The sequence below is a fragment of the Anas acuta genome, chromosome 5 (genome assembly GCF_963932015.1).
Source record: "Anas acuta chromosome 5, bAnaAcu1.1, whole genome shotgun sequence".
In the NCBI taxonomy this organism is placed as follows: Eukaryota; Metazoa; Chordata; class Aves; order Anseriformes; family Anatidae; genus Anas; species Anas acuta.
Window position 1 is genome coordinate 43,814,794 of NC_088983.1, and position 15,345 is coordinate 43,830,138.

Consider the following 15,345-nt stretch of genomic DNA (forward strand, 5'->3'; position numbering starts at 1 on the left):
TCATTAACATCTGTTAATGATTTTATTTTCCTTTGATCTGCTCAGAGTTCAGGATGATCTGTTAGACATATCATTTAAAGTCATGAAGGAATCATTTCTTAGACTTCTTGGTTATAGCTGCTGATTAAAAACTGCTAATAGAGCCCATCTTTCTCAAGTTCTCAGAAGACAAAAACTAGGGGGGAAAAAGCACCTTTAATGTTAGAGAATGATTATAACTGGCCACACATAAATTTTAGATGGGAGGCTTATTAATGTTCAGAGCATTGGAGTTCCTGTTTGAAGAAAGAGTATTAGGCAAGTAATTATTTAAAATATTTCCTAAATTTAACTAAAACAAAGGAGAGGGCATTTATAGGATGAGTCCTGAGGTAGTGCTTGACTTGAGACCTGTGATAACATTAGGTTTGATGTTTCTTTTTCACTACTGTGTTCTTGTCAGTATTAGTTATTTGATAGAAACATTGCTAAGCATCTCTTGGTTTTACTTAAATATGGGAGGGAAATCTTTTTGTTTATAGCGTGAAATGTTTCGGAACTTGGGCATTATCCTTAATCTGGAGATGTAAGGTAAATTTATCTATTAAGAAAAAAAGGGGGGGGGAGTCCATTACAGGAGGTTCTGTAAGGTTTAGAATCTTTAAATATAGATAAGAGAATTATGGTATGCAGTTAAAATTAAACAGGTAATTCTTGATGATTTTACATTTAAGAAGTGGTTTCCAAGTGGATGGCCATTCCTGTTCCATAATGTGTGTTTTTCTAGAAGAGATTTTTAGTAATACAATAATTACGAAATCCAGAAGTTAGAGTATGCGTTGTTAGAGATAAAGGGGAAAATCTGTGTAAAGTTTGACCTTATAGTGAGCAATAGTTAATATTTCCCAATTTTTTTTACTTTTTTTTTTTTTTTTTAAATAAAAAAGGAAAAAAGGGGAGGAAAAAGTAATGGAAGTGTTAGGGAGGGGCATTTAATAATTTGATATCTTCAGCAACAAAAGCTGTTGGCAGTTAGCAGCCATTAGGTAAGAAGAGAATCGCTTTCTCAGTATTAATGTCGCATGAACTTATTTAACCCTGATTTTAACTGTTTTCCACACCATTTTAGCCATTAACAGACCAGATATAACAGACACTGAAATGGAAACAATAATGGACACTATTGTTGACAGTCTCTTCTGTTTTTTTGTTACGCTTGGTAAGTTTTCAAATTCTAGCATATTTTCAATCTGTGTTCCTTTTAGAAGAGACCCATATTCAGTATGGTAGCTAGAAGTTTACTGATTTCATATAGCTGAGTTAAGGCAGAAGTAGACATGTGACAGAAATCTTAATAATTTGCTGAGAGCTTTAATGGTCTTGCTAAAATTACTGCTCTGCATCAGTGCAAAAGAAAATAAAGGTTGTCCAACATGGGAGGTGATACGTTTAGTCTTCAGTGTCAATGGGTGAGGAATACTGAAATGCAAAGTTTTGGTTTTATTGTAGTTTGCACTGTGGGTCAGCAGTGCTAGGAATTTGGATTTGCAGCTCAAAGAAAAAAAGGGAGGGGAAAAAAACATCACACAAACCCTGCAAGGATCTAACTAAAATAACTCAGAGTAGGCAGATATATTAAAGTTACATGTTGTGAATTTTATTGTTGCTTAGTTCATGTGTTTTTCATAGTGGCGACATCTAATCTAAGTTCTCACTGAGATCAGTAAATCTGAGATAATAATCCTTCAAGAGAGTTTGGGGTCTCTGTGGGGCAGTCTGTTCAAGACAGGTTCTCTTGAAGTAACTGAGTTCTTCCAAGTATTAACATGATACAAATTAAGGCCCTTTTACACAGACACTTAAACTCATGGTATTTGAATTTTCATATTTGTATAGGTCAGTGGGATACAGCAGCTAAAGACTGTGAAACCTGTTCCACTGTAAAGTGTGCTTTTGAAATTAACATTCCCCTGCAGTGAGATGTAACTGATACATAATTTTGTGTTTGTTGTGGTATTACTTATTATTGTTTTCAAGTGACTTCTAATCTTCTGAAACAATGTTTTAATGCTCCCATGAGAGTTCATTTGACCAATTCTCAGTATGTTAGCTGTTGTTCTAGAGTACACTATGCAATTCATAAATTCATGCATGAGGTATTCACTTACTTTTGTACAACTTCATGTAATATATTTCTATGTAGTATTCTTGGTTTCACAGGTAAAGACTGAAAAAGAAAAAAAATAATATAGAATTGGTATTGTCCACTTGAAAATTTTTATTTCAAAATGTTACTAAAAATTTGTTTTATGAAAAGTATGCTAACTTAAAATCTTAAAATTATAATGCAAGTGGAAGTCAATATATCTTTTATTAGGAGCTATTCCTATAATCAGATGCTCAAGAGGAACTGCAGCTGAAATGGTGGCAGTGGTAAGAAATGATTTTCTGAGAAAATATTGTTATAAAATTTTGCTTTTCTCAATACCACATAGAGATCTAGTAGCATTGTATCTTTTTCGTTCTGAAGGAAATAAAACTGGAAATAGATAAACCAGTTTTTCTTTCTGATTTTAGTACCATGAAACTCATCTGTAGAAATTGTAAAATTATGCAATCAGTTGTTAAGAAACTTAAATCAGAATGATTTTTTTCTGTATGTCTAAGAAATTTTTCTCTATCTTACTGAGAAACAGACATTTTTACTGTATCAAAGTAAATTTGATCATCAAATAGGAAGGAAATTGCCAAACTAAATCACAATTAAAAATCACTACAGTGCTGTCTTCGCTAAGGATCATCACTGTGCTTCATTTCTTCCATCTTCCTCACATCTTTCTTCATTAGTGAAGCCTTAATGTTGATAAAATGTGAGCATTTAGTCTGCATGCATTCATACTGGGGGTAGTCACAGTTTTTGAGATGCTTACTGTGGCCAATTTTCTGCTTCTACCTTGGTACCTCTTTGTTGCCTCCTGATGGCATTTTTTTTGTTCATGTGTTCAGGGAAAGAGTGGTAATTGCCTGAGAGGGATATTAGTGGACATAAAGTATTACCTTCTGTGTAGTCCTGAATCTAGATAAAAATGCAGGAGGGAGAAAAAAGAAGGAAGAGATTTCTTGGGAGTCAGGTCTACTGTGCAGTTGATCTAGACTTCCTGCAGTTTATAAACTACACTTACAACACTTATAAACTACAAAACCAGCACAATCTTAACATGTTGATCAGATAAAGAAGTTTAGAAGCCATTGGTTTGTTAAAAGCTGTTTTGTGTTTTGTTGTTTTTTTCTCCCCCCCCCCCCCCCCCCCCCCCCCCAGAAATTAGATAAGAAGCTCAGAGAGAATCTAAGAGATGCCAGAAACAGTCTTTTTACAGGCGATACACTTGGGGCTGGCCAGTTCAGGTATGGTGTTAGTAATAACTATGTATTTTTATTTTTCATATTTGAGTTGTCAGAAGGATCTCATTAGGATAAGTCACCGCTGTGTGGTGAGTGAAAACTATTTACAGGGATTAGATTCAAATTCTTTATTAACAGAATTAGCTATACTTCTAAGTAAGATTACCTGTCTCCTTAGTATAACTGGGTTGGAAACTTTTGATGAAAAAATGTACAGTCCTAAGACAGTGAATCAAAAATCATTTAATGAAGCAGACAATTTTGTTCACACTCTAAACCTAGCCCCTGCTATTATACTCAGTTTGCAGTACCAGGATGTGCAGCTGCATGTTTGAACATACCTGTTATCAATCTTTAGTCCATTAAAAAGGAGGAAATACCCATTTTCTCACTTATGAGCAGTTATAAGTTGTAGTTATGTCAAAAGCAAATGTTTTTCAGCTGATCTCTCTATCTACCTGAGGAGGACTGCATAAGGACTGACAGTTGGATAATTAGACAATTAAGAATGGTTGTCAGTATTTGAATTGTATGAGGGAGAAAACAGGGTTGGGAAAAGACTTTGCAGGTGCTTGTATGCATCTGGAATGTGTTCTCTGTCACCTGTCCTACATCTCTTTGCTGACAGATAGTTGAATACTTGACAGGCTGCCTAAGGAAAGTGTATTATGGTAGTTCACACTGTACATGAAAAGTAAGGAGACCTACTGGGAAGACTAACTTAAGGCAATGGTTATGATCTCCTAACTGGATCTAAAACAGTCATTATGTATTTTTATCTTATTCAAAGCAGAATTTTGGTAAAAGACGCACAAAGTTTGTGTGGCAAAATGAAATGAGATTGAAAACCATTAGGAGAGAGAATAGCTGTGAAATACTAGTTCCCTCATTTCCATGGGAACTGAATTGTAAGCACTGTTCTTCCTTCAAATGGATGGCTTGTTTTTTGATAGGATAGCATTATTACCCTCAGAAAATCAAGATACAAAGCAAAGGAAGTACCTTTACAGTTAAATGTCTTCAGATCTCAAGTTTGCTTTTCAGAATGATACAGGCAGGTGACTAAGGCTCTTGAGATTAAATATCTACATAAAAATACTTTATTGCAAGGAAATCCAGAGCACGGAATTAACATGCTTTTACTCTGTTCAAATACACTGCAATTTAGCTGTCACATTTATTGTAGGATTAATGTGCTTTAGGGAAATGGATACACCAATGGCCTGTAAATTCACAGCCTTCTATCTTCACTATAATTTTTTCATGTAGCTATAAGCCCAGATACTTAGGCATGTCTGGATTTTTTCTACATGAAGTTGAGTATTGATGCATTTACCATAATGCATCTCGTGAGTTTGTAATCTTTTCTTTATGGACTTTAATACAAGCAAAGAGGAAAAATGAAATGGAAAACCATTGAAAGAGGGATTTTGTATTTGAGGTATGTAATGAGGATTAAGGTCAAATATGACCCGCTCAAGCACGTTTAACACTTGTTTAGAACTCAGATATGTATCCACTCAAAAAGGTATTAGTTAATACCTAAGGCTAGTTACTGGTTGATGTTTTGACTTCTGCTTAAAATTATGCATAGTAATCTCACTTAGTACAAAATTAAATAAGCTTTTTATCATTAATAAGACAGTGGTTGATGGAATTTCTGGCACTGAACAACTCCAGATGCTTTGGGAGAAGGATGGAGGAACTCTGCAGTAGGGAATTTGGCTTTTAACTTAAAATACAATGTAGAAGGTGGCTGATTGCACTCAGGATGTTACTGGAATGTTCTGAACATGTTTAAAGTACTAATGCAGTGTCATCTTTTCAGCTTCCAAAGGCCCCTATTAGTCCTTGTTGACAGAAACATAGATTTAGCAACTCCTCTACATCATACTTGGACATACCAAGCTTTAGTGCATGATGTTCTGGTAAGAATAAATCTGATTTTGTTACCAAAATTTTTTCATGCAGCATGTTATTAAACTTAGTACCAAGTTTTCTCTAATTTCAAGAACTGTTTTGTGTGTTTTATTTGAAAGTTGTTTAGTTAAAAACAACTTTGAAGGTTTTTTTGAGAAGGTCTATGTAGGAATAACTTCTAAAATTGCTATAAAGTTGCAAGTTTGATATAATCAAAAGATGGGTAATTCAGCAATCCTAGATTATTCTCAAATAGTTCATGATCTTTTATGTTAACACAAAATTCCATAAATTCAATTTCTTTTTTGAAAAATGCTTATAAAGAATTTTAAAAATTATTTTAGTATTATTTTGTATTTCAAAAATATCTCTGTTTGATTTTCTCCACAAGATGGTGTAGATGTTCAGCATAGAAGTGCCAAGTGATATGACCATACTGTGAGGAATCTGAAATAGATTTATTTTTTCAAATGAAGATAGCCTTAAAACCCTTAAATTTCCTTGCGTTTATGTTATAAAACCACTAGCAGAAATTTACTTGAATGAAAGCCAATACAATTTACCTATTTGCTATTTGTGCATTTCATACCTGGTTACAGTGTAATTAATACAAGATATGAGTAAGAATAATTAATTTCTGGATGTTTTTTTTTATACCCTAGAGTTAGTCACGAAAATCATTTCAAAGCGTAGCTTTGAGAAATATTTTGGTTTTATTGCCGAGGCTGTTAGAGAAAGATGTCAGATACCAAATGCACCTGTGTTGATATGATTATGTGTTTGTAGTTGGTTGTGAACTAGTCATATGTACAGTGTTGTACAAATGTAAATAAAACTTGTATTGTTGCAATGAAGATTTTTTTTTAGCAGAAATTGGACTGTTTATGACAGTTTAAAATCCTATTTTATGCAATTCATTTGTTGTGAACAGTCCTTTCCTCCTAACCTAAAAGACATTTTTTACAAATAAACATCTTTTGGCCTGTTTTCTTTAGGAAAGGGCTATATGAGGAAAGTATGGTTTGCACTGTTTTTTCCAATAACTATTGAACTGTCTGGAGACTGGCAAATGGATATACTGCATTTTTTTCTGAAAATCAGTGAAAAAGTAGAGAATGGAGACTCAAATTAGAATTTTACACCTGCAAATGCTATGGCATAAAGTCAACTCTTACTGTCAACACTTGTTCGTTGCCTGTGAGCCGTTTAATAAGCAAATGGTTGCTGACTAGCTAGTAAATACATGCCATGCTCTGCCTATGTGCCTCTTCCTCACCTGCTACATAGAGAAAGTACCATTGGGTAGCCTCAGGCATGTGTTGGGATAGGACTTTGGTACATCAAGATAAAAAGGGATCAAAGATGTAATGGAAACTAAGGATAGCTACTGCTGCAAATATGGAGAAGTATTGGAAGAACACTAGGAGAATGATTTGAGGGTTGTTGGAAACTTACCTGTACTGCATCAGGCTTTAGTAGTTTCCCTGGAACAACTTGTTAAATGTTGCTTGTTGCTTCTCGTTTTTGACTGAGTTGATAGGATTATGAATTTGTGTAATAAAATTATAATCAAATGGCCTGTGATTCCATTAAAAGGGCAAAAGTTTAATTTAAAAAAGTCAAGTTATTCACCTTAAAGGCAAGTGTGCCAAGTTCTTTGTATACTGAGCGTAATGTTTCATGAAGTAACCACAGCAACCTTTGAAAAGGCCATAAATTGTTATTGAAAATGGCAATAATTACATAAAATGTACAGCCAGATAAATTGTTTTACATTTAAGCTCTCAGTTAAGATAACCGTGGAATTCTGGGGAGTGTTAAACTAAATACTAACCAAGCTGCAAAATGGTGTGCTGTGTCATTTGAAATGGTGATGATGGCATCTACACATATACAGACTTGTATGCAGAGATCCCCATTTCCAATTAAAATACCCCTCAGGAATGGTTATGGAAAAGTGGGAGGCACAGATAGAAGGCCTTTAACGGACAAAATGTGGAGGTTGAAGGAGGGGAACTGGAATCAATCATTTTGGTAAAACCTGTCACTGCCAGAACTAACTGGGAAACTCAGGTCACTGGTGAGCTAAATTGAGCCAAAACACTCACTGTAGTGGAACAAATATACATTAAAAATACCCTATGTTTTTAACTGAAACTTTAAGCATGCTGTGTGTAAGATGAGGTTTCTACCCATTGACTGCATGTGCTTCCTTTCAGTAGCTACTTGGTTTTGCTTATATATAGGCATGAATGATTTAGAACGAAATACTAAAAGTGTGAACTTTGCCAAGTGATAACTAGAAACGTTTAAAAGTTGTTTTTATTTGAAAGTTTCACTTAATATGATCTACTGTAATGAACATAATAAAATGGAATTTTATTTCTGGAAAAAAATACATAATATAAGATTCTTGACAGTGTCTGTAAAGTCAACAATGTAACTCCTTTTATCATTATTTGCCAAGCAAAGATCACCTCTGAAATTTTAAACGTTCCTCAAAAGGGTTAGAGTAAATTCAGCAGTAGGATACTTGCTAACCTCTGTGTTGAAAACCTGAGGGGTTATACTGTCCCTGGCTAAAGTAATGGGGGAAAGGAACAAAAGGCATACAGGAAGCAATGTGGTGACATGGTACGTGAGCATAACTGTGTCATTTAGCTAAAAGACATAATTTATAGGTTTGTATATCTGTGGAAGAATAAAAGCTATATGGAGAAATAGCAGCTTTGTTGCAATCTGTTGTTTTGTCACACAGTATTTCACTAGTGTTTAAAAAAATAAGGAAAGATCTGTGAGGGTTTATCTAAGTAATCCTCATGGCAAACATTCCCGATGCTGATGTCTTGACCTTCTTTGCAAGTTTGATACATTTGCTGTCATTTTGTAAGTGAAATTCAGCCTTAGAAACTTCTTTTTGTATGCAACACAGAAACTTTCGCTACTGTAATGTTTTGCTGTGTGCATTTAGTGTTCAGGTATTGCTAAATAATTTATTTTCCATGCGGAAAACAGTGTGCCTCTTGGTTCAGTTTAAGAAGGTTGCTTGCAAGACAAATCAGATGTCTTTGCTTGACATTTGTTGCTTTGTTTGATGGCTTTTCAGTAAGTGCAAGTAATATTTTAGTTCATACATTGCTATTCTCTAGTTAATAACTTGTTTACCATCCTCTTATAAAATGTTCATAAATAGTTGTTGCTATTTTTTCTAGAAAATATTCTGGAAGATAATTGAGTATAAAAGATGGATTAAATGATTAAAAACTACCAAATAGTTAGATAAGATTCTTTCTTTTATTTTAGGATTTCCATTTGAATAGAGTTAACTTGGAAGAATCAACAGGAACAGAAAGTATTCCAGCAGGTGCTAGACCTAAGAAAAAAAATAAGAAATCCTATGATTTAACTGCATCTGATAAATTTTGGCAGAAGCATAAGGGCAGGTAAGCTTTATAGGTACAAAGGTTATATTGATTTAGACAGTTTGTGTGGTAGAACTTCCTTGGGTTGGTTTGGCTGCAAAGGCATATTGATTATATCATAGCACTGCAGATTAGGCTCAGGAATCCGAGTATATGCCTGGAGAAGTTTTCTGTGGTCTTATGATGTTAGTATGGTGGGGTTGGTTTGTTTGTTTTTAATAGGCTCAACTATTTAAATCTAATTTGAAGTGTACAAATTAACAGGCTTGTTAGAACATTTTTGGAGCACAAAGGGCTCTGGGTTAGGAAGTTCAAAAAGAAACAGAAAAGTGTGCAAATGAACAAACTACTCAGATGAACAAATATCTATACAAAGTTCTGTCTGCGTATAAGGCTATTGTACTTAAGGAAAGAAACATCGTGGTTTACATGGCCTGTACTATGTGTTTCACTAAGTATTAAATTTTAGGGGGAGAATTTGCTACATGTAAATTCCTGTAGAAAATTTTAAGAAAAATAAAAATAGTGAGGAGGGTATAAATTCAAAGTATCCTTCATATTATGGTAATTCTATTTTAAGCTTTTTTGGAAAGATTTTTGAGGATTTATTTTTTTTATGGAATGATCATCGTCCATATTCATTGTATCTGCTTTCGGCTACAGAGCACGAAAATGTTTTTATCAAAATTACATAAAAATGTTGAAAGCAGTGAGTATGTATCTTAGAAAGTTTAAGTAAACATATAGTAAGATGTCACTGCTCATGGACTTGATAATGCAGAATGATGCATGTATTGATATTTCTGTCATTTTCAAGATCATCTTGATCATATAACTTGTCTGGTTCTAGTGTTTCAGTTTGTTGATTTAACTGAGCCTAATGCAAAGTGTTGCATTAGTCCTTTTCCAGAGGTAGCTGAGTCTGTTCAACAGGAACTGGAATCCTACAGAGCCCAAGAAGATGAAGTCAAAAGACTTAAAAGTATCATGGTAAGGTTTATATTTGAGTTTTATCTAAAGCCTAATAGATGCTCAGCATACTACACCAGTTGCAAAAAAATAAAAAAATCAGTGCATGCTGAGTCTTAGGCATAATGTAAACACGTAGAGGACTGTAAGTACCATAATTCATGAGAGTTCAATTTCTTGCATGTATTGACATTACGTTCATATGACTTCCATAATAACTGTAAAATACAATCTAGACTTTACTATCACTGTGAGAAAATAGGTTCTGAGTGCCCTGACTGTATTTCGATGTAGTATTTTCTTGCTTACAATTATTTTCATTCCTTTTTCCAATTCGTCAAAACCAGGGTATTGAAGGGGAGGATGAAGGAGCAATAAGCATGCTTTCTGACAATACAGCTAAGCTAACATCAGCTGTTAGGTAAGTTAAATAATAAATAAAATAATACATTATTTTTTAATTAATTGGGAACAATTTATAATTCCTTCTGTCATTTCACTTTCAATACCCTTCAAAATAAATAGTTTTAAAAATAGGCTATTCAGCTCAGTAATAAAAATTAAATGGTGGTAAAGTTAAAGACAGCACCCTTCACAAGTAGTTGTGCATACAGCTTCCACAGCATGTGCATGTTTGGCCTCTAAACAGGCTTTGGAATGCTTCCTCAGCAATGCTGAATGATCTAAGTACAGCATAGATTTGCTTACAGACTCTGCACGGGAATCGTATTCTGCTTCTGTATTCATAACTGCTTTGAATGACACTAGAAGACTGAGGTTTAGACTAGTTCCCCATTGTAAACCTAAATTGTAAATTGTTTTTCATTCCACTACCGCCTTGGAGAAGGGGCCCAAATCAGAAGGTGAAAGGAAAGATACTTATTCTGATAGTAGATGAGGTGGTATGTCCAATGTCCTGTAAGATCCAGCATGTGTCTGCTGCAACTCAGCAGGTTAGTTTGTATTTAATCTTTTCAGCTCTCTTCCAGAACTTCTGGAAAAGAAGAGGCTCATTGATCTTCATACAAATGTTGCAACAGCTGTTTTGGAGCACATAAAGGTAGGATTGCTCTCTGACTTGATTTTCTGTAAGATGCTTCTTGCCTGGAGCAATATATTTGACCAAATAAAGCAAGATAGGAAAGTGAGCCTTCTCAACTGTGCTACCTTTTACAGAAACCGCTGTATAACATTACTTAGTGGTGAAGGGTGAGAGGGAATGAGTTTTGAATGTCTATGCATGAAAAGTAAATACAATTTCTTTGTATTGGAATTTACTACTACACTCTTGTCTTTTTTTATGATGGCCACAACCTTTACTGTGAGTTAAATTCTTTCTAAAATAAGTTTACAATGGAAGTGTTAGGCTTATTTTAGATGTGTCATGGCAAATTATGATTTGAGTCTAAGCGTTCATTTTCTCTTCTGTGTCTGCGCTTATCACAAGAGTACTGTTTACTGTTCACCTAATAAAAATGATATCCAGAGGTGTGGCAGTAATGATGCAAGTTACTAAACTGGTCTTTCCAGCAGGGTCTGTGTTAGATGTGCTTTGTGCATAATCTAAACCCTTAAGAAGGATGTTTGTCCTCTTTCCTGCTTAAGTCTGCTGCTCTTGTAATGACAGGAGGGATGGGCCTACACCAGCATTACTTTATATACAATTTGTCAGGCAGAAGACAGGTTTCAGAGTGGGATATGGAATGGAAATAATGTTGTTTTTGAACAACAATGTTCTCTTGGCAACAGTCAGATGCACTTGTTCCTTCTAGATTAGGTGGTAGCAACACACTTTTCCATTACCTAGAGGTAGAAGGAGTCACTTATGTGTCCCTCTGCTGTAGCCCTCCTGTACTAACCTTTAGGCTCCCTCCTCTGACAGGAGCCTGCTACTACAGAGCTCCCAGGGAGTGATGATCTATTTCTCCACAGATGATTCTCAGTTCTTGTCCAGCAAAATGTTCAGGCTCCTTACCTTCTGTAGCTGTCAAAAGCTGTCAAAGAAGTTTGTGAGACAAATGGGAATGCAGTTCCTTCAGTATGTTGATGATGCATTGTCTTTTATCAGTTTCTTTTGATTTAGAAAGAATCGCTTCCTTCTCCAAATACTACCTAAACTATCTAAACTCAGGCTAATGCAGAAACACATCTTTTTTTTTCCATTGGAATTTACCAATAGAAAAGCCTTTTCACTAATGATTGTAGAATTTCTTCCATTTCCTTTGTCCTGTCTGTTTTCTCCCCTCTTTTTACTCTTCAGTATTACAAAAAGAATTTTTCTAATTCAAGCTGTGGAATTTTAAAATGCAGGATGAGATGTTACCTCATGTACTCCTCAGAAATATTTTCACAAAAAACAGTATCTCAGCCAGTACTTCGTAAAGAAATTCTGATGGCACCTTGAGGCTGTGGTAAAATACGTTTTATATCTGTTTAAATACAGAAACCAGATTAGGATAAGGTAATTTTTTTGACATGTGCCCAGGTCTCGAGGAGCTAGTGAGGCACCATGATTTTCTACAGGTTATTTTATTTTCACTTTTAAAATGATCTTGAAGTACCTTCAGACTTCAAAATAGATTCTTTGCATTGCCCATTATGTTTTACCTTTTTTATTACAGTAAATATTTGAGCATTTTTTCTTCTTACATGTATGAGAGTCAGTGTAAAGAATGCTATGAGACCCGCTCTAATTAGACTGAGTTTAATTTTTCTTCAGTGCTCAGTTAACATCTGCTTTCCACGCGGTCTTGGATCATTTTCTAAGACACAGCAAGAGGAAACCAGAAATTAATCACATAATCAAAGGTCCTGGCAGTTTTTTGGAAAATCTGCGTTCAGTGAAATGATGGAAAGAATGCATTACTTTCTGCACTAAATGAATCATCAACTACTTATTGTCGACACTTAGAACAAAGGCATCCTTGTTTTGCATTGTTTTTTCTCTGGAGAAGCTGGTGGCTGAAGGACTGTACCCAACTGTTAACAATTTTAAGACTAGAACTATGGGCATCTTTCTACCTACTTTAGAGTTTCAAGTAATACATATCTTGGCATGTCTCCTACGAATGCTTAGATTACTGAAGTATGTCAAGATATGGCATGTACACTTATGCTTTTCTAAAACAATTAAATGCAGAGAGGGGTAGGTTATCATTGCTGGAATTCTATACCTATGAATTTAAGTTGTGGATTCTAAATTATTATGTCTTAGATTACTAACACTTGTTCAGCTTAGGATTTTGTTGAATACCTACATAACTTTCTTACCATGTTTCTCCGGTTTTATTACTTGATCTCAAGGCCTGATACTTTGAATAACTCAATTATCAGGATGGCCTTCCCAATTATCCATTACATACCTTGTAAAAGAATTCCACTATTTTAACAGTTCTGTTTTGTCTTGCCATGTGAACAGAAAAAGTGTATGTAGTAAAATATATACGTCACAGTGGTCCAGGCCAGTTCTCTGTAATTCAGAACTGGTAATTAAGTAAATTCCCATGAAATGAGAGGTTTTTCTGAATTCAGCTGCAGTCACCTTTCCTTCATTGTTCTGTGGGTAGCTCAGTACAGTTCAGTCAAAGGAAAGTGGCTCCGGCTGCCACCTCCAGCCTTCTCCTAGAGCTTGTCTTTGTCCTGATAGAAGCAGGCTATAATTGCCTAACTAGCTACACTATTACTGTTGATTTCTGTGGGCTGTTACTTTTGGCTGTTTTCTGTCAGTATCTTTGAGAAATTCTTTCCAGTAATTAAAAATACTTGTATCTTGTTGTCTTCTGCATGTTCTCACTCTCTTAAAGGAAGTACCTTTGTACGGTAAAGAGGATTGAAGTCTCCTACAAAGCCTTACAAAAATGACCCTATAAGAGATTTCAGTGGATCCTGCTTCCACTTTTCTGCTTAAAAGTGAAGGAATTTTATGCCTCTTTTGGAGTCCAGCACTCAGGTGGAGATTCCCGCGTGTCTCAATATCTTACCCTAAAATAAACTTTGGCTTATTAACAGCTTATTTCTAGAGATGCTAAGTTGAAAGTTTTCACCAAAAAAAGGGGGGGAGAGGGGGAAGCAAAAAAAAAAAAAGCTAAACTGTGGAGCTTTAACTACAGTAAAGATCTTATCCCTGAATTGAAACCAGAAAGGTCTACTGAATGGTGTTAGCGTGGAACAAGATGTCACATTAGGAAATGAAAAGCAGGAGGCAGGAAAGGAATAACTGGAAACGTAAACACATCTTGATTTTATTAGTAGTTTTTATTATTTTTCTTCACCTTGCTATCTGGCATGGCACCTGTAAGAACCTCTTCCTTGCTGTCTTGCCCTATTGGAATTGATGGTCCTAAAGCTCTTTGCCAACCTAAGTGATTCTGTGATTGGATCTCCAGGATTGTTTAGCTCTTTCTCTTAGCTTTTTCTCTTGGCGTTTCTGGGAGTCTGTCACTAGGTGAGCAAAATGTCTGGTTCTTACCAGCACTTCTTAGAACAGTGGGCTCTTTGGAAAGTATCTTTCTCCTTTATGTGGTATGTCTGGGAAATACCTGAAAAGCTAACTAGCAGAGTTCAAGGCTATTCAGTACTCCATGTGAAATCTTATTTGTAGTCCACCTAATTCCTAGCATACATGTGTAAGAAAAATACTGCCTTAAATAGCACCTTTGCTAGCAACCTTGGTTAGTTACCTACTGATGAAGGAGCTGAGTAGACTCACCATATTGATCCATATCACTAGTTCATGCTTCTGTCATATCAGCCAAAACATTGAAAATTTTATGTTGGTGCTTATCTCTGGTGTCCCTACTTGCAGCTTATAGATAACTATCTCTGAGGATAACAGCTACCGCTGTGAAGTGTGCTCGAGAACTGACCACTCGCTACTTTGAGGGCAGAAGGATGTCTTTTGTTTGTCATAGTGGCTACGATTATGTAGAAGGTGTATGAGGTGACAAAAAAGGAGGTGGAGCTTGACAGACATAAATGAACTGAGTTTTTTAGGATTTCCAGTCTGTTTCTTTTTCCCAAACAGTGTTAAGTTCACACCCCAAAAGTATTTGTCCAAAATTTTTAAGATGTACCATTTAAGATGTACATGTACCATTAATGTTTCTGTTTAGGCTCTAAGCATAGTGAATATATGCAACCAGTGAGGCTTTTTTGGCTGCAGGCAGTCTGTTTTGTTTGGTAGTCTTAGCCAAACAATCACGAAGTGGCACATAGCTGAGAAGAATTTTAAGCATTTTGTGCTCAAAATAAGTTAACAACTGTAAATCTGCTCTTAAAGTATCTAATGTTTAAATTATATAATTTTATTTAAAAGTTGATCTGTAAACAAATATATTGAATTAATATATTTTATGTTGTCTAGTTTTAGATGCCATCTGTTTAAGACATATTTGTTCAGAACACCAGCTAAGATAATATAGGCACTGCCAAATTCAACAATATATTTATCTTCCTAAGATGAAGGTTCCAGATTTCATGACAATCCTTTGTTTGTTGGATGCCTTTTGTCTGGGAAAAATATTTTAAGCTTAAAAGCATTGACTTTAACTCTTTATAAGGAGCTACAAATGTATTTAAATCACAGAAAGCAAGGAATGGGAAGACTAGAAAAATTGTGGTGGCTTCTTTGCAATTGTTTCTCTCCAGAAACAGC

At 35.1% G+C, this 15,345-nt stretch overlaps 1 protein-coding gene across 1 annotated transcript in view; it reads left to right on the top strand.

The window, feature by feature from the left end:
* SCFD1 (sec1 family domain containing 1) overlaps window positions 1–15,345 on the top strand; it is a 43,055-nt gene that overhangs the window by 6,617 nt on the left and 21,093 nt on the right. Inside the window, exons 7-14 of the mRNA XM_068684394.1 lie at window positions 1,109–1,198; window positions 2,357–2,412; window positions 3,299–3,384; window positions 5,210–5,309; window positions 8,605–8,744; window positions 9,623–9,713; window positions 10,040–10,113; window positions 10,671–10,752. Of these exons, the coding sequence (XP_068540495.1) occupies window positions 1,109–1,198; window positions 2,357–2,412; window positions 3,299–3,384; window positions 5,210–5,309; window positions 8,605–8,744; window positions 9,623–9,713; window positions 10,040–10,113; window positions 10,671–10,752 (719 nt within the window). The remainder of the gene's footprint in view (window positions 1–1,108; window positions 1,199–2,356; window positions 2,413–3,298; window positions 3,385–5,209; window positions 5,310–8,604; window positions 8,745–9,622; window positions 9,714–10,039; window positions 10,114–10,670; window positions 10,753–15,345) is intronic.